At 43.1% G+C, this 19,354-nt stretch overlaps 1 protein-coding gene across 2 annotated transcripts in view; it reads left to right on the top strand.

The window, feature by feature from the left end:
* Positions 1 to 18,968, top strand: part of UTP20 (UTP20 small subunit processome component) — a 226,829-nt gene extending 207,861 nt beyond the window's left edge. The window contains exons 56-62 of one of the 2 annotated variants that reach the window (XM_030213822.1): positions 5,396 to 5,528; positions 6,419 to 6,519; positions 11,469 to 11,540; positions 13,403 to 13,666; positions 15,830 to 15,956; positions 17,346 to 17,491; positions 18,584 to 18,968. In XM_030213822.1, coding sequence (XP_030069682.1) covers positions 5,396 to 5,528; positions 6,419 to 6,519; positions 11,469 to 11,540; positions 13,403 to 13,666; positions 15,830 to 15,956; positions 17,346 to 17,491; positions 18,584 to 18,739 — 999 coding nt within the window. In that variant the 3' untranslated portion in view covers positions 18,740 to 18,968. Of the gene's footprint in view, positions 1 to 5,395; positions 5,529 to 6,418; positions 6,616 to 11,468; positions 11,541 to 13,402; positions 13,667 to 15,829; positions 15,957 to 17,345; positions 17,492 to 18,583 lie in introns of both variants that reach the window. The other variant, XM_030213821.1, reaches the window with a different exon arrangement.
* Positions 18,969 to 19,354: the final 386 nt, after the last annotated feature.

Raw genomic sequence — 19,354 nt, 5'->3', positions numbered from 1 at the left:
CACCTTTGATGTTGCGTCCAGGGCCGCTGCTCAAGGTGTGGTGATGCGCAGGCTCTCATGGCTGCGTGCCTCCGACCTGGAGAATAGACTCCAGCAGCGGATTGCGGACTCGCCTTGCCGTGCGGACAATATTTTTGGAGAGAAGGTCGAACAGGTGGTAGAGCATCTCCACCAGCGGGATACCGCATTCGACAAGTTCTCCCGCCGGCAGCCTTCAGCATCTACCTCTACAGGTAGAAGATTTTTCGGGGGAAGAAAGACTGGTCCCTACTCTTCTGGCAAGCGTAGGTACAATCCTCCTTCTCGACAGCCTGTGGCCCAGGCTAAGCCCCAGCGCACGCGCTCTCGTCAGCAGCGTGCGACTCAGCAAGGCCCCTCGGCTCCCCAGCAAAAGCAAGGGACGGGCTTTTGACTGGCTTCAGCAGAGCATAGCCGACATCCAAGTGTCAGTGCCGGGCGACCTGCCAGTCGGGGGGAGGTTGAAAGCTTTTCACCAAAGGTGGCCTCTCATAACCTCCGATCAGTGGGTTCTGCAAATAGTCCGGCAAGGATACACCCTCAATTTGGCCTCCAAACCTCCAAATTGTCCACCGGGAGCTCAGTCTTACAGCTTCCAGCACAAGCAGGTACTTGCAGAGGAACTCTCCGCCCTTCTCAGCGCCAATGCGGTCGAGCCCGTGCCATCCGGGCAAGAGGGGCTGGGATTCTATTCCAGGTACTTCCTTGTGGAAAAGAAAACAGGGGGGATGCGTCCCATCCTAGACCTAAGGGCCCTGAACAAATATCTCGTAAAAGAAAAGTTCAGGATGCTTTCCCTGGGCACCCTCCTTCCCATGATTCAGGAAAACGATTGGCTATGCTCTCTGGACTTGAAGGATGCCTATACTCACATCCCGATACTGCCAGCTCACAGACAGTATCTGCGATTTCAGCTGGGCACACGTCACTTCCAGTACTGTGTGCTACCCTTTGGGCTCGCCTCTGCGCCCAGGGTGTTCACAAAGTGCTTGGCTGTAGTAGCAGCGGCACTTCGCAGACTGGGGGTGCACGTGTTCCCATATCTCGACGATTGGCTGGTGAAGAACACATCCGAGGCAGGAGCCCTGCAGTCCATGCAGATGACTATTCGCCTCCTGGAGCTACTGGGGTTTGTGATAAATTACCCAAAGTCCCATCTCCTCCCAATGCAGAAACTCGAGTTCATAGGAGCTCTGCTGGATTCTCAGACAGCTCGCGCCTACCTCCCAGAGGCGAGGGCCAGCAACTTGTTGTCCCTCGTCTCGCGGGTACGAGCGTCACAGCAGATCACAGCTCGGCAGATGTTGAGATTGCTGGGCCACATGGCCTCCACAGTTCATGTGACTCCCATGGCCCGCCTTCACATGAGATCTGCTCAATGGGCCCTAGCTTCCCAGTGGTTTCAAGCTGCTGGGGATCTAGAAGACGTGATCCACCTGTCCACGAGTTTTCTCGAATTCCTGTATTGGTGGACGATTTGGTCCAATTTGACTCTGGGACGTCCTTTCCAAATTCCTCAGCCACAAAAAGTGCTGACCACGGATGCGTCTCTCCTGGGATGGGGAGCTCATGTCGATGGGCTTCACACACAAGGAAGCTGGTCCCTCCAGGAACGCGATCTACAGATCAATCTTCTGGAGTTGCGAGCGGTCTGGAACGCTCTGAAGGCTTTCAGAGATCGGCTGTCCCACCAAATTATCCAAATTCAGACAGACAACCAGGTTGCCATGTACTACGTCAACAAGCAGGGGGGCACCGGATCTCGCCCCCTGTGTCAGGAAGCCGTCAGCATGTGGCTCTGGGCTCGCCGTCACGGCATGGGGCTCCAAGCCACATATCTGGCAGGCGTAAACAACAGTCTGGCCGACAGATTGAGCAGGATTATGCAACCTCACGAGTGGTCGCTCAACTCCCGAGTGGTGCGCCAGATCTTCCAGGTGTGGGACACCCCCTTGGTGGATCTCTTCGCATCTCGAGCCAACCACAAAGTCCCTCAGTTCTGTTCCAGGCTTCAGGCCCACGGCAGACTGGCATCGGATGCCTTCCTCCTGAATTGGGGGGAGGGTCTGCTGTATGCTTATCCTCCCATTCCTCTGGTGGGGAAGACTTTGCTGAAACTCAAGCAAGACCGAGGCACCATGATTCTGATTGCTCCTTTTTGGCCGCGTCAGATCTGGTTCCCTCTTCTTCTGGAGTTATCCTCCGAAGAACCGTGGAGATTGGAGTGTTTTCCGACCCTCATCACGCAGGACGAAGGGGGTCTTCTGCATCCCAGCCTCCGGTCCCTGGCTCTCACGGCCTGGATGTTGAGAGCGTAGACTTTGCCTCTTTGGGTCTGTCAGAGGGTGTCTCCCGCATCTTGCTTGCTTCCAGGAAAGATTCCACTAAGAGGAGTTACTTCTTTCTATGGAGGAGGTTTGCCGTCTGGTGTGACAGCAAGGCCCTAGATCCTCGCTCTTGTCCTACACAGACCCTGCTTGAATACCTTCTGCACTTGTCTGAGTCTGGCCTCAAGACCAACTCTGTAAGGGTTCACCTTAGTGCAATCAGTGGAAGGTAAGCCGATCTCGGGACAGCCTTTAGTTGTTTGCTTTTGTCAAAGCCCCCTGTCAAGCCTCCTACAGTGTCATGGGATCTCAATGTCGTTCTCACCCAGCTGATGAAACCTCCTTTTGAGCCACTGAATTCCTGCCATCTGAAGTACTTGACCTGGAAGGTCATTTTCTTGGTGGCAGTTACTTCAGCTCGTAGAGTCAGTGAGCTTCAGGCCCTGGTAGCCCAGGCCCCTTACACCAAATTTCATCATAACAGAGTAGTCCGCCGCACTCACCCTAAGTTCTTGCCAAAGGTTGTGTCGGAGTTCCATCTGAACCAGTCAATTGTCTTGCCAACATTTTTTCCCCGTCCTCATTCCTGCCCTGCTGAACGTCAGCTGCACACATTGGACTGCAAGAGAGCATTGGCCTTCTATCTGGAGCGGACACAGCCCAACAGACAGTCCGCCCAATTGTTTGTTTCTTTTGATCCCAATAGGAGGGGAGTGGCTGTGGGGAAACGCACCATATCCAATTGGCTAGCAGATTGCATTTCCTTCACTTACGCCCAGGCTGGGCTGGCTCTTGAGGGTCATGTCACGGCTCATAATGTTAGAGCCATGGCTGCGTCGGTAGCCCACTTGAAGTCAGCCTCCATTGAAGAAATTTGCAAAGCTGCGACGTGGTCATCTGTCCACACATTCACATCTCATTACTGCCTGCAGCAGGATACCCGACGCGACAGTCGGTTCGGGCAGTCAGTTCTTCAGAACCTGTTTGGGCTTTAGGATCCAACTCCACCCCCCGAGGGCCCTGTTTGTTCTGTTCCAGGCTGCACTCTCAGTTAGTTGGTAAATTTTTTAGGTCAATCTCAGTTATGTCCTCGCCGTTGCGAGGCCCAATTGACCATGGTTGTTGTTTTGAGTGAGCCTGGGGGCTAGGGATACCCCATCAGTGAGAACAAGCAGCCTGCTTGTCCTCGGAGAAAGCGAATGCTACATACCTGTAGAAGGTATTCTCCGAGGACAGCAGGCTGATTGTTCTCACAAACCCGCCCGCCTCCCCTTTGGAGTTGTGTCTTCCCTTGTCTTTGTCTTGCTACATATGAGACTGGCCGGCTCGAGCCGGTTTCGGGCGGGAAGACGGCCGCGCATGTGCGCGAGGGCTAGCAAAGGACTTTGCTAGTGAAGATTCCGATTGGAGGGGCTGCCGTGGACGTCACCCATCAGTGAGAACAATCAGCCTGCTGTCCTCGGAGAATACCTTCTACAGGTATGTAGCATTCGCTTTACACACACAAGTTAAAATTAAGCACTCCCCATCTTGCAGTCCCAAAGCTGTAGAATCAATTGCCACAGAAACTCAGTCCAGATAAGCTCATGGCTGGTAGATGTTTATTGAAGACACGACTATGTGTTTTGTTATAGAGATGAACGTAGGTTCTACTTAGTTAATTTTTCTTGGAGTTTGCCTATTATTTGAGGGGCAATTTTAAGACTTCCCACATTGCTGCAGTCTTTGTGGCAAATTTGAAAATTGCCGCCTCCTATTTTTTACATGGGAAATTTTCTTGTGTAGATTTGGAAAATACATTATATTCTTCTCCAGTGTAAGTGCACCCCTGGGATAGCCTCCTCTAAATGCTGCTAGAAGTGAACCTCTGCGTACTTACGGCCAGGTTAAAGGAGGCAGTTTCCAGACCTCCATTTCCCCCAGTAAATTTGTACTTACCTGCAAAAATGGCTTTTGAAAATTGCTCATACTATTTGCGTTTTTATTTTTTTTTTTATATTTTAGTTGTACCCAAACCTTGAGGTACTTAAGTAAAAAAACAGGTAACAGAGCCGGCAACAGCAGGATTGAAACTCTGCAATGAGTCATCTTGCCATCAAGAATATGTAAAAAGGGGGAGATGTTCCCACACATCCTGCATATACCTTTGGTCATGATTAAACTCTCCAGTCTGAACCTTACGAAGGAAGTTGTTCATAAGTGGCAGAAATTGATATTGTAAACTGCTTAGCTGGCCTGACACTGAAAGTGAACTTGAATTACATCAAGTAGTCCTATAAAAACTCGGGGCCCCTTTTACCAAGCTGCGGCAAAAGGGGGCCTGTGCTGGCATTGGGGCATGTTTTTCATGGGCGCTGAGGCATATTTGTACTGCAGCTGGTAAAAGGGAAGTCTCTCTTTCCTAGAAGAAATGGCTGTGCGGCAAGTAAAGCACTTGCCACGCAGCCATTTCAATGGGGAGCCCTTACCGCCAACCCATTGAGGAGACGTCAAGGGCTTCCACATAACCTGGCGGTAAACTGTGCAGAGTGTATGGCACTGCCAGATTACCGCTGGGTATACTCCGGTGCTACAAAAATAAATACATTTTTGTAGTGCCGGAAATAACGGTGCGATAGGAGTAGGAAGTACAACTGGGCTGCTACGGTAGCCCGGCGGTACTTCCTGTATAGCCTGTATACCACTGCTTAGTAAAAGGAGCCCTCAGTTGAATGAAGACCTGCTAGTGTGGTGGGGTCTAGGGTGATTCAGCTAGTTTATTCCCCTCCCTCTCCCTTCCTCCAATCATCTCAAGATAAGACTGAAGAGCTGCAGGGAAGGAAGATACCTCCTTGCCTGGCAGCCTTTGCTGATTTCCCATGTTCACAGGCTGGATCTGCTCTTCGCATGCTGATATAGCCAGCTGACACAAGTCATCAGGAGCAGGGCTACCTGTCTGCCCTCCTCCCCACACCAGTGATAACAGGAGAATATGAACTCACAAATCTGTAATGCACGTAGCAGGTGTCATTAGAGTTCATCATTGTCTTTAATTTTTATGTTGTTTCCAGTTAAAAGAAGATGCAGAAGAAAAGTCTGCAGACAGATTGCTGTTCAGTTTTCTTACCTTGATTACAAAACTGATTAAGGAATGTAACATTATTCAGTTGTCCAAGCACAGTGAAATCCTGAGCAGGATCTGGAGTAAGTATTGCAGTATTTTTTTTTGTCACTAGTTGGAGCTATATCATAATAGAATATTTCAAGCACAGAATTTCTGATTAGCATTAAGGATCATAAGCTGGTGCCAGCCCCTTGTTTTCATAGGCTGTGCATTACTATGGTAAGAGATTTCTGTACCCAATTTCTGCTGTGAATGGTGCAGAGGTAGCATTCAGGGCTGGTGGGTGAGGGGATGAACCATAGTATTTATGCCCGATACCACAAAATTTTGCTGTGATGGCTGAATGGGGAGGATGGGGCGGGGGGGGGGGGGGCAGTGGAAAGTGAGTAAGTTGTGAAAGAAGTTTTGTGGCAAAACATGTTAGTTTTAGTAACTATTTTATATAATACTAGTAAAACATGCCCGTTTCTGGAGCAAATGAAACGGGCGCTAGCAAGGTTTTCCTCCCGAACCCCCCCCCCCCCCCCTCCCTACCCACCCCTTCGGCGTTGTGAAGCCACTGACCACCATTGCTTCGCACCTCGTCAACGCATGCCACCTTCATCTTCTGAGTCGTGAAGCCACTGACGCCGTTGCTCCGCCCTCGGCGTCATCACGTTTGACGCGAGGGCGGGACCCAGAGATAGTGATTTCGGTGGCTTTACCACCACGAACCCTTCGAACCCGAAGGAAGTGACACTGACGTCAGTGTCCTCAGAACGTTGAGGGTGAGTTTTATTATATAGGATGTCCAAGCCACCAGTCAAATCATAAGCAGAAAAGTATTAGAGCTTAGAGAAGCCGAGGAAGGAAGTGTCTGTAGTTTTCAGGTCACAGGCTTAACTACAACAGTTATTTATCCTGTAAGTATGTTGTCCTCTAAGACACTGGAGTGAAACATGTTTTTTTTTTCTTTTTCTTTCTCTGAAAGGTTATGTTCAGTCTCATCTGTGGTACCCACATACCTGGGTGTGGCTGACTTCAGCCCAGATTTTCGGCTTAATGTTTGCTTCCCAGAAACCAGAAGAACTGGTTAGTAAATGGATAACCAGAAAAACAGGAAAAGCCCAGAAAAACCTCTCTGAGCCTTCTGCCAGCTCATTCCTAACTGAGAAATTAGACAAGAAGGTAGATGCTTATTGGATGAAGTTGTCTTACTTCTCCTCTTATCTCTATTTCTTCTTTCACCCAGAAAATATAGTGTTTACAGTGCTGTTCAGGCATGAAAAATATTAACTTTTTGCTCTGTTCTTATTTTAAAAGCCATGTGTGCTTCTTTTGTATGAAACTCAGGTGTTCATATTCGCTTGCTGTATTCCCATTGTACACATAGACATGGATCCCACTTAGTAAAACAGATGACCTTTATTGAGATTAAGTGGTTTTTAGTTAACCTTTTAAATATTGATTCCCTGTGGAAAAGTGAGGAACCAATGTTGTTAGCTAATGTTACCTTCAGAGCTCCCTTTGCTGTTGTGAATGCCATTGTTTAATTCTGAGTTCAATTTAAACTGCATGTCCTTGCACACAAAGGAGCCCTTTTATAAAGGCGTGTAAGGGCCTACGCACATCCAGCGCATTCCAGATCGGCATTACTGCCCGGCTACCACATGCCCCAGGCGGTAATTCTGAATTTGGCTCGCGCCAAAAACCCGCGTTAGAAAATATTTTTCTATTTTCTACCGCTTGGCGCTTACCCGGCGGTAAATGGCAGTGGGCACGCGCTGCATTCCTACCGCCCGGGTAGCGTGTGAGACCTTACCGCTAAGTCAGTGGGTGGCGGTAAGGTCTCCGGCCGAAAATGGATGTGCGCTGGTTTTTATTTTGCTGCGCGTCCATTTTCCAGCCCCTTATAAAAGGCCCTTTTTCCAGGACGTGGTAAAAAGTGGCCCGGCGCACACCCAAAAGATGCGCTCGCACTGCCTCAGGCCATTTTTTTGCAGCGGCTTAGTAAAAAGGCCCCAAAGTTATTTATTATTATTATTATCTGCATTTATATCACACATTTTCCCACCTCTTTGCAGGCTCAATGTGGCTTACAAATACAGTAGTGGCGATCGCCATTTCCGGAATAAGAAATACAGAAGAATGTTCCAATCAGAGTATATAGAGTACACAGTAAATTAGAATAAAATTGGTAATCAATACATTTCAGGTGCTGAATTCAAGGGTAGTGAAAAGTGTTCAATAATGACAATGTGATAAAGTAACCAAAATAAGAATAATTCAATGTTAACTAATTCTGGTACAGTTCTGCTGTCCTGTTTTTTAAGAAGGGTCCTTTTGATAAGTCTCTCTGAGCAGGTTAGTCTTTAATAGTTTCCAGAAGGTTGCCAAATCGTGTGTTGTTTTATGCTGCCTGCCCTCATTCTTCTTCCCATTTCCTTTGCTCACGTAACACCTTATGCTTACACATTCCTCCACCTTCAGTGGCTGATCTCAAAGGCATTCGGCCTTTTTCTTTTTGGTTCCTACATTGTGGAACCGATTGAACCCTCATATTAAATTGGAAGCATTGCTTCCAAAATTTAAGACAGCCCTGAAATACATTTTTTTTTTATACTCTTAATTTGTAGTTCTACCTTCTTATCAGTTTGATGGCATTCCTTTCTGTTATTGCTGTGATTGCTGTGTTTTTATTGTAAACAACCTTGTTTTTGACATCAAGGAAAGGCAGTATAAAAGTTTAATAAACATAAACATAGGAAGGTCTAGGGCAGTGTTTCCCAAGTCCAATCCTGGAGTATCCCTTGCCAGTCAGGTTTTCAGGATATCCAGAATGAATATGCATGAACTTGATTTGCATACGCTGCCTCCATTATATGCAAATCTCTTTCATGCATATTCATTGTAGATATCCTGAAAACCTGACTGGCAAGGGATACTCCAGGACCGGACTTGGGAAACACTGGTCTAGGGCAAAGCCTACACAACACCCCTTTTCCTCTTTACTCATTTACCAGCAATGTTCTCTCTAGTTGCACCTTGGTTCATAAAATTATTTATGGAGATGCCCCATCTTACATGTCAGACCTAATAGACTTACCAGAGAGAAACAACAAAAGCTCATCACGTACTTTCTTAAACCTCCATTTTCCCAACTGCAGAGGACTTAAATACAAATCTATACATACATCTAGCTTCTCCTACATCTGCACACAACTATGGAATGAATTGCCGATCACCATAAAAACGACACATGACTTGACAATCTTCTGGAAATTACTGAAGACTTGTTCAAAAAGACGTACAAAAAGGATCCGCCATAACGAACTGACTGCTAAACTTCACCAGATACAACTTTTATGGAACTCTCCTAATTTGTTTATTTTAGTTACATCCTCATTACTGAATGTTATATCTCGTCCCGATATCATTATGTTATGTTTTTCTATTTATCCACTTCTAATCCTACATGATATTCTTATGCATCTTATTTGTAACAATTCTGAAATTCACATTCCGTTAATATGATTGCCATGATTTTCTTATGCACCTTATCTGTATCTATATTCTGAAATTCTTATTCCATTAATGTGATTGTCGTAATATATTGTAAGCCACATTGAGCCTGCAAATAGGTGGGAAAATGTGGGATACAAATGCAGCAAATAAATAGTTTTTGCTGGCCCATGTGTGCATAAGTCTTCAGCCTCGGCTCAATGTGTGTGGTATAGCCTAAGTTCACACTAAAGAAAGCCAGCAAACATTTTGTGCACGCAGTTGCTAGGCGTGTTCTCTCCTTTTCTGACCTGTGTGCACGCATATGCATAGCTGAGGGAATGCCGTTTACCAGCAAATTACTTGAGAAAGCAGTAGTTTCTATAAACTGCACCAATGGAGGAGTGCAGAAAATCAGCATAAAATGTAGTGACTAAAATAACCTGAACTGCCGTATGTCTTCATTAGCATTTGTTTACTAATAATCTCCCCAAAGAAAGGGAAATAGGCTTACTAGGTAATCATGGGTGTGACTCATCCGTTCAGATCCTTGTATAGTAAGTATTTGATGTTACGTGCTCTGTATTTATGGAGCAATTTTATAACCCAGGCACTAATATTTACTTGCGTTTTATGCACATGCATGTTTAGAATAGTAGCATATATACACATATGTACACACGCATGTAAATGCCTCATGCCACCTAAGTGCTATTCTGTGAATACTCACTTAACTTACATAGCACATATTTGCAAGGGGGGGGGGGGTGTACACATGAGTGGAGCATGAGCAGGGCTCCCACGTCCATATATAGGGGTGAATTCTATATAAGGGCCGGAAAAAAGCGCTGTTCTGTAAGCCACGCTTAAAGTTAGGCTCGGTTTATAGAATAGTGCTTATACCCGGGAATCATACCTAACTTTAGTCGTGGCCATTTGCACCAACTGAAATGTGGTGCAAATGTACGAGCCTAAATTAGACACATTTACCCCTTATTCTGTAGCTGCGTTTGTTAATTTTAGGAATGCTTCCGTTATGCCCATGACCCTCCCATTTCCATGCCCCCTTTTTAACTCGCGTGTAAAATTTAGGCGTGCATATTCCAATTAACTCTAGTGGCAATAATTGCTTGTTAAGCCAATTATTGATGTAAATTAAGTCATTAAATTGTGTGCACAATTTTTAGCGAGTTTTATAGAATTAGGGGGATAACTTACAAAATGCTGTAAGTTGCACAGGTAGCTGCTGCACTTAAATCTTAAGCATTCTGATAGCCGGTTATACTAGTCTTCTATAAAGGAACATAAGTGCTTGTGTTCCTTTATAAAATAGACTCCTACCGCACACCTTCTGGATGTCCGTACCCTGATCCAGAAGTACTCTCTTAATGTGTGTGCCTGCTGATGACAGCACCAGTACATGAGCTAGACAGGCTTTGTATTATTTTCAAGAAGAATTTGCTGAAAGTTAATGTCCTTCGAGTATAGTTCATGCCTGGGCTTTTCTTTTTCATATGCTCTCAATGTTGTGTTCATTCTTCATTCCATGTTAGCACTGAAATTACAAAGCAAACACCTGTGATTACAGTGGCAAATGATGGTGTGTAGAGTGCAAATATAATATGGATTTTATTGGCTCGGGGTTAAGATGCTTCAGTTTGTTCCCACAATGAACTTGATGCTTGTGTGATGGGGTAGAATTGCATGTGCCACTTTTAGATTCATTTAGCAGCATTTCAGATGAAGCACAAAAGAGCTAAAAGAGAGCCAATTCTGCTGTGTGCTTTACTATGGCATTCAAAAATAAAGTTTGCAGGTCATGGTTGAGATGTGTAAATTCCAGGCCTGGTAAAGGCTAAGCCAGTATTGTAAGTAGTAAGTAGAGATTTTTCATACAGCTAAGTCACATAGGGGGAACTCTCTCTAAAAGTCACCTAAGGCCAGGATAATGCACACTAAACGCGGATTCTGTAACGGCTATTGTGAATAGATCCTAAGTCTGCATTTACAAGCCTGACTAGGCGTGAGCGCTTATGCTAGCTCAATGACTGCAGGCACTGTAACCAATGTGTGTAACTGTCTTACGTGCCCCCCCCCCCCCCCCCCAAGGTCCATACCACTGTTGCAGTTGTGCGTGATGGATTTTGAGCATGCAACTTATAGAATAGCGACCAATGGTAGTTATGTACATAACTGTCAATTAGTGCTTGTTAAAGGCAACTAGTACTTATCACCAATTAAGTGCCAGTTAGTCAATTACATTTCACACATAACCAACCCTGTTCTATAATCACATGCCCAATTGCACACCTGACTTTGGGCGCCATTTATAGAGCTTCAGTCAGTGCAGGCGGTCATTTGGCTTGTCAAAAAGAGTATAAGTTATGAATTTTGATAATGAGTGAGATTGTGATATGAAGCTTCTCTCCCCATCCCCCCAGATTCTAGCAAAGAGGGGAACCATTCAGGCCAATCCCTCATTTTTGTAGGGTGACTTTTCACTTCTTCGAGGTCTTCATTTAAGTCTTGTATTTCCACAGGTGAAAGAGCTTACCTTGGCATTCTGCCATCAATTGCAGTCCAAGTTTCTCGATCAGTCACTGGGAGAACAGGTACAAGTATTGCCAGCTTCATTAAACATTAGTAAAACAACTAGAAAAAAAAACACTGTCGTATCCTACAACTGCAGTACAGCACTCCCAAGAGTTTAAGAGCAGCACTTGTACGTTTTAGCGGAGCATGCATTGTATACATAACATACCATAGTAAATGACGGCAGATAAAGACCTGTACGGTCCATCCAGTCTGCCCAACAAGATAAACTCATTATACATGGTATGCCTTTAATTGATTTAAGATGTATGTAGAAGAAAATTGCTGAAAGGAGCTCTTCCAGAATTTTTAGGGGTATAATACTAGTTATCCTGTTCATTTCAGACTTGATTTCTACATGTGCATTACAACTCCACACCCTATTGGAGTCCCTGTGAGCAACATTTTTCCTGGTCTGCAGACCCAGGTTATAAAACACAAAGCCTAGAGATGTTAACAACAAACACAATGGGATGAAATGGACTGAAAAACTGGAGGGGAAGAAGGTTGCAATTCCCAAATAGCCCACATACTTCTGAAGTACTGTTGGAATTTTCCAAAATCATAGCCATGTTGAGATTAATGGGTTCTCATTTTTGACAGACTTATTCTTCATGGCTTTATTTGGTTTAACAGATTGTCAGATTAATATGTCCATTTCATTTTTTGTATTATTTTATACCTGTCAACAAGTAGATAGCCTGCCACTGAAGTTACTTTTAAGAGGAGATTTCCGAAGCAGCAGGATAAGTCAGCACACAAGGATAATGTCATCTATGAACAGAAAACTAGCTCTCCTAAAACTAAGTGACCGATGTGCATTTAGATCCTCAGTAAAAGTTACCGAGTTTCACGTAGCGAGCACGGAATTTCAGCAAGCAGCTCAGTAAGGAGAGCACCTAGAAAAGTCGCTCACTAAGTGGTATATGAGTAGAACAGTCACTCGCTAAGCGTCGATGCTTTGTGCATGCCCAGAACTGCGTGTGATGTGGTTGCGCCTCTACAGCATTCCACAGCTACACACAGCTTTCGTACACACACACATATAAGCAGTAAACACCCTGGGGTGTGAAATTTTCTTTTTGTGGGGTTCCACGCCAACTTTCACATCCCAGGGGGTTTATTGTTTATATGTGTGTGTATGAAAGCCATGTGCAGCTTTTTTTCTAACTGCGGGTGCCGTGGACGCGCATCCACAATGTGCTTTGGCCTTTTTCTTTTGTTCCAAGACACCTTCACAGTGCTTTTATGCAGTACACAGACACTTCCAAGTACTATTAAAATATGATAGCAAATTGCTCCGCCAAGAAGCCACTGTCATGCTACAGCTCCAGACCTCCTGTAAAAGTTTGCTCATTAAAGGTAGGCTCTCCTTTCTGTGTATCGCTCGGAAAGCTCATTTTATACTAATCAGCTTATTGTAATGCATTTGCATAGGATTCTTGTTGGCTGCTACCATGAATGGTAAAAACCAGGCAGAACCCCTTTGTGCATTACTCGCTAAATACTGTGCATGCTAAACTGGCTAGAACCAGTCGAAATTGTTAGCACAGTAAGCTTTGTGCATTGGGCCCTAAGAGGTTTTAAAAGGGCCCTTGTGAGCATGCATCTGTAACCCCCCTTCAGTCTGCCCTCCCGCGTTTTGCCTCAGTTTTGTTTTTCTCCACCCTGATAAGTTTGAAAGGTAATGATATTAACCATGGTCTCTAAAGGCATTTCAAAAGGTCATTTCAGAAAAGCAACAATTTCTAGGCTCCACAGATCACACTGACGCAGCTAAAACATTTTAGCTTAATCAAAATCTGTATTTTTCTTGATGGGACATTGTATATCTTCTCAAGTTTGCAGTAAGTAAAAACTAATGCTTATTTGTTTGTTCAAGATTATAAAGAATTTGCTGTTCGTGGCTAAAGTTCTGTACCTACTTGCACCGGATTTGGAGGTTAAAGAGACTGGTGAAGGGGTAGACAGCAATGCTGAAGAGAGTGAGTTGGCAGAAGATAAAGACGACACTGAAGACTCAAAAAAGAACGAAGAAGAAACAATAGAAGACGGAGAGAAAACAGCCACACTGATGTGGTTAATGAAAAAACTTTCTTTCCTGGCAAAAAGAGAGGCGGCTTACACTCCTAAAAACCAATTAAAGGTTAGTGCACTGACCTGTTATGTTAAAAAAAAAAAAAAAAAATACATCCGCAAGCTGTAACCGATTAGATAGACAGTAAAAGGTAGAGCAGAGCAGCTGCCAGAGGTATGGGGGAGATCTTGTTTTTCTTTTTGTCTTTTCTGTTCACCCAAGGATTTGTACATATAAAAGTTTTTACATTTTATGAGGATTTCGATTCAATGACCGTGGGAGTATCTACTCTCTGTTCCTTCGTGGCACCTGTCCCAGTGCTCAAAAGTCGCCATTAAATACCGTGTGCATTTATATCCGTGGTTGAATTTACTGATTTTGAAACGGCGATCGATGCTCAAAGGAAATCGCACGCAAATGAAATGCACAGAAATTCTGCAAGCGGTTTGGTAGGGATAGTACCTAGCACATGCGCAGAACAGTCTCTTGGTAAGAGTCGATGTGCTGTGCATGCTCAGGAAAAAAAATGCGGCAACCACATCGTAGTCATGTGTCCAGTGACATCACATGGAGTTTCCTTTTTGTTACACAACATTTTTAACAGTACCGCTGCATGCGGGACACACACAAATATAATACATGCACATGACACATTTCACAGACACTATTAAAGAATGTTCCACAACAACTTTCTAACACTACTGCTACATATGGGATACACGCACATGGCACATTTCACACACATGCAGATACTATTAAAAAATGCAAGCAGAATGCGCCACTGAGAAGTTCAACCTCATGCAACAACACCTCCTGAACTCCGAGAAAATTTTGAACATGGAAGGTAAGCTCTTCTTTCTGTGCACTATACAGAGTGCTCATTTTAATACTAATGAGCTTATTGTAATACATTTGTATAGGATTATTGATAGCTGTTACGGCAGACTGTTAAAGCAACGCAGAGCCCCATTGTACATTAGACGCTGAATAAATGCACGATAGACTGGCTATAACCAGTCTAAATCAAATGTTACAAGCACAGTAAGCTTTGGGCATCGGGGCCCGAGTGTTGTGTGCATGTATTTTTCTTGAATCAGTTTTTAAATGGCAGTTTTTTCCTTTTGAAAATTGTTAAACAGTTGTTCCAGAAATCTTTTTACACTATGCAGAAATTAAGAGCAATACGTAATTTTTGTTTTGTTTTGTTGAATTTAACTTTTGGTCCAAGCGCTGGTTTTATGTAAAGTGGATTATTTTAATATCGTATTTGTGGGATGTTTAAAGACGCTAGTTAATAGAATACAATTGATACAGTATACTGCAGTGCGTTTGATATTTTCAGTTTCCAGATTTGAGTCTGCTGCTCTGCTTTTGGAGAAGTTGCACTGGCTTCCAGTTGAGGCTAGGGCTCAGTTTAAGCTCTGTAGTTTTGTTCATAAGATATTGAATGGGTTAGCACGTTTTTATCTTGTTGACCGGGCTAGTGTATTTCAAGTCTTCCTATAATATGCTCAGTTTGATGTTGCACTTTCCATCCATTAGATATCTTAAATGTAAATCTATATTTAATTTTTCTTTGTACTATCAAGCCACTGTGCTACGGAATCCGTTGACTTTAGAAATTCGTAGTAATTCTAATTATTTGGCATTTAGCAAAACTTTAAAAACTTGGCTGTTTGAGAAGTTTTTCTGAGCTAATTGATTTATTGTCTGGGTATAATATGTATTTTCCTGGACGGTTGTGATCCAGTATTTCACTTTATATAATCCTCGTCGAACTGATTAGGTATTTGCGGACTAGAAGTAATGTATAGTATAGTAATTGCCCCCTAACCCCTGGATTGTTATAGAATACATCCAGTCCATGCCTAATTTAGGCGTCTGCATTTACGCCAAGTTTTACTTGGAGTAACTGCTCATGACTACATTTAGTCATGCGGAGGGGCACTTGGTGTATTCTATAAACTACGTGGAAATTTAGGCATATTCTATAAAGTACGCCTAAAATTACACGCCTAAAATCTCTTTCATGCATATTCATTGTGGATATCCTGAAAACCTGTCTGGCAAGGGGTACTGCAGGACTGGACTTGGGAAGCACTGTTTTATAGCATACGCCTAGGCGTATTTCGTGTCAGTGCCAAATTTTTTAGATGTGATATATAGAATCTAGCCCTAAATGTATAAAGTAAAGGTAACAAGTAATGTAATGAACTTGTTTTCTCTCTTTAGAGAATCTGTATCTTCAAGTTTCTTGGTGCTATTTCAGTCGATCTCGGAAAAGACAAAGTGAAGCCGTATCTTTCAACCATCCTTACCCCCCTGTTCAGAGAACTGAACAGCACCTATGCAGAGCAAGGTATTTCATCAAGTTTTCCTTTAGTGGTACATGAACTGAGGCGTATGTTTTTGTAAAATTTCAACCAGAAGTGAAATATGTAAGGAAGGCTTGGAATTAGAGCTGTACCAAATAGCATATTTTACTATTTGGCCGCATAAGAATACTGAATATGAATAATGGGCATTGAGCTTTAACAACAAATAATAAAAGAAGAAATGTGAAATCAGAGAAAGTGTTTATTTCAGTAGGATTTAGCACAGTAGAGCCCTGGATTAATCATATTTAAATCACTATTCGGACAAATATGAATAATGTATTCGGGATCAAATAGAATATGAATATTCATGCTCAAATGAATACGAATATTTGCAACAGCCCTACTTAGAATTGTTTAAATGAGACCTATGAGATAGCTGGTTGAGTGGTGAGTTACTGAAAGCCATCTTAGTATAAAATCATTGAGCTTATTAAAAGCTCTAAAATCACCCCTGGCCCCAGCTCTCAAAATTGCAGTCGCTTGTGGTCAGTTATTCCACCAACATTCAGTTCACCAAATTTTTTTTACTAAAGATGCCCAGCTTTCCATTCCAGTTCCCAGAGACTCATAAAAAGAATACAACCAGCCCCCAACTCCTCACAAAATACTACAGTATGGGAAAGCGGAGGAGCAGCCTAGTGTTTAAAGTCCTGGACAGTGATTCGAGAGAAGCTCTGGGACATGAGTTCAACTCACCCTCTTTAAGACCTTGAACAAGTCCCTTCATCATCTTATGCCTCCAAGACATCTAACTAGTCTGTCTTTCCTGGATACCAAATTAAATTTCTGCTTGTCCAGTCTACATGGTATGTACCAGCCATTACCAACCTATAACCCGTGGGCCAAAACTCAGCCCACCAAGAGCTTTTATCTGGTCCTCAGAAGCTCAGTGGGATTCCTGCTTCCCAGGCCACAACTCATCCGTCTGCAAGCTTGATGCCGGAATTTCGGGTTGGTCTCGTTTCAAGTCTTGAGACTTAAAACCACGAGACCAACCCGAACTTCCAGCACCATGTGGAAGTAAATCCTACAGCAAAACTATATGCTGGGGGGGCAGGGCACACGAGCAAGACAGACTGGTTGTACATGAAAGAGAGAGAATGGGGGGTGGGGGGGGAATACACCAGAAGAGAGACTGGATGTTCTCAGAGAGTGTGATTCATAAAAAGAGAGTGTGAGTTATAAAATGTGGCCCTCAAAAGAATAAGGTTGGTCAAGTCTGGTCAATACCTTACTATCAACTGAAACAATTTATTATTTTTCTTTGCCTAGAACTTTTGTATGTGGAACATTATCTAGGATTATGTCTTTAAAAACATTTTCAGCCTTGCATGAGTTTGTGAAACAAGTCATTTCTTTAATTTGGTTAGATCCTACGCTGAAGAATCTCTCTCAGGAGATTATTGACCTTCTGAAGAGCTCTGTTGGTCTGGAAAGCTTTTCCTTGGCGTTTGCTGCTGTCCATAAGCAAGCGAATCAGAAGAGGGCCAGCAGGAAAAAACAAAAAGCACTACAGGCAAGATTGATTTTTGCTGTTTTCATCCATATATATACATCCACATTTGTTCCTGGAGTTTTTGTAGAGTGTTGGTACGTTTAATAAAGGATCGACAAAATAGATGAAATGAAGGCCTTGGAGGTCTGGAGAGTTCATCCACCACATCATCATCATCTATATCTATGTTGGCCCTTTAAAAAAGTGATGTAACCTATGAATTCTCCAGGCCCAATACGACTACTAGAACTCTACACTTCAGTTAGGCATTTATAGAGGGAAGAGACAGACATACAGGGCAAAGCACACATTTTTTGCTTCCACCAAAAACAGATGCTCATTTTCGGCCAAAAATTAAAATAACCTTTTGGCCAAACCCGAAACTGGGCAGAAAAGGTTTTTGGGCTGGTTATGGCACCGTAACTGAAATTTGGTTGGCCTCTACAGCGCACCTTCTGGAACCCAAAATCATAGACTTTTAATCCCAACTACACCTCAGTGCATCACCTTCTGAAATTATTTTTGAGTTCTGCAGTCATATCAGTTGCTTGTGAGCCAAATGATCAGATGGGGTTTCTGGGGAAAAAACCCCACACAAAATAAATGCAGCATTCCTTATCCAAGACTGTTTTTGTCATCTTCTTCCTTATCACTTTATGGGCAGCTGTTTGTTGTAACAGTGGTCAGGTTTGGCTAAAAACTAGAATCCTGTAAATTTAAGAGCTTCTCTCCCCATGTTTATCCACTCCTACTCTAGCTGAGATAATATTTAATCACCGCTCTGACCTCATATGCAACTTCCTTTAAATTAGTCCCCTTATTTTCTAACTCCTTTTACTCTCTTACCTATCTATATGTTCCATCTTTGCTTATACCCTACGCTGTCCATTAAAATTGTTTTATTACATATTGTGTTGAAATTATAAGTAGTATACTATGCCATACTTTGTATTGTTATTTGAATATTTTTACTGCTGTAATTGTCTATTGCTTATGTTTGATTTATTCTTACTTTACACCACCTTGAGTGAATTCCTTCAAAAAAAAACGGTAAATAAAATGTTTCATGTAAGTACATTTTCTTCAAAAAAAATTTTTTTCACTTTTTTTTAGGCTGTTGCTAATCCTGACATAGCTGCCAAAAAGAAGTTAAAGAAGCATAAGAATAAAATAGAAGCTAAGAAAAGAAAAATAGAGTTTTTGCGCCCAGGTTATAAGGCCAAGAAATCCAGAAGCCACACGCTCAAAGATTTAGCAATGGTGGAATGAAGATGTGCTGTGCAGAGCATTGTGGATTTAATTGTGTATATGCTGGATTGGAGAGGAGGGTATGGCATGATGGTTCTAGCTGATTTTATCTTGATGCATTCTGAGTTTCAAGTGCATTGCAGCCTGTTGGAATGGGTCCCTTATAGGTACAGTTTTATGTACTACAACTAAAGTTTTATAATTAAATATGCTGATGAAGTGTATTCACACAACTACAGCATGTGTATTGTCTTTTTTTCACACAGATGGTATAGTTTAAGATAAGAAACAACAAAACAGCCTATTTGTTGAGCACAGGCTTTTGTAAAAATTAAGCACAAGAATTATGTAATATGAATGGCATCCAAGAATTGAAAAAACATTACCTGGTGCACTAGGACACTGCTTCTCAACCCAGTCCTTGGGCCACACCCAGCTAGGTTTTCAGAATATCCACAATGCATATGCATGAGATGTATTTGCAGGCTCTGCCTCCTTGGTATGCAAATGTATTCATGGTGGATGTCGTGAAAACTCAACTGGGTTCATAAGCATTGATATAGGATATGGAACTGCCAAGTTACCTAGCTGCTGATTGGGAGATTATAGGGAAATCCTGGATTTCTGGCAACCCTA

Source organism: Microcaecilia unicolor, chromosome 9, assembly GCF_901765095.1.
Source record: "Microcaecilia unicolor chromosome 9, aMicUni1.1, whole genome shotgun sequence".
Taxonomy (NCBI): Eukaryota; Metazoa; Chordata; class Amphibia; order Gymnophiona; family Siphonopidae; genus Microcaecilia; species Microcaecilia unicolor.
The sequence above is the reverse complement of the archived record's forward strand: the minus strand, read 5'-3'. Positions and strand labels throughout refer to the sequence as shown.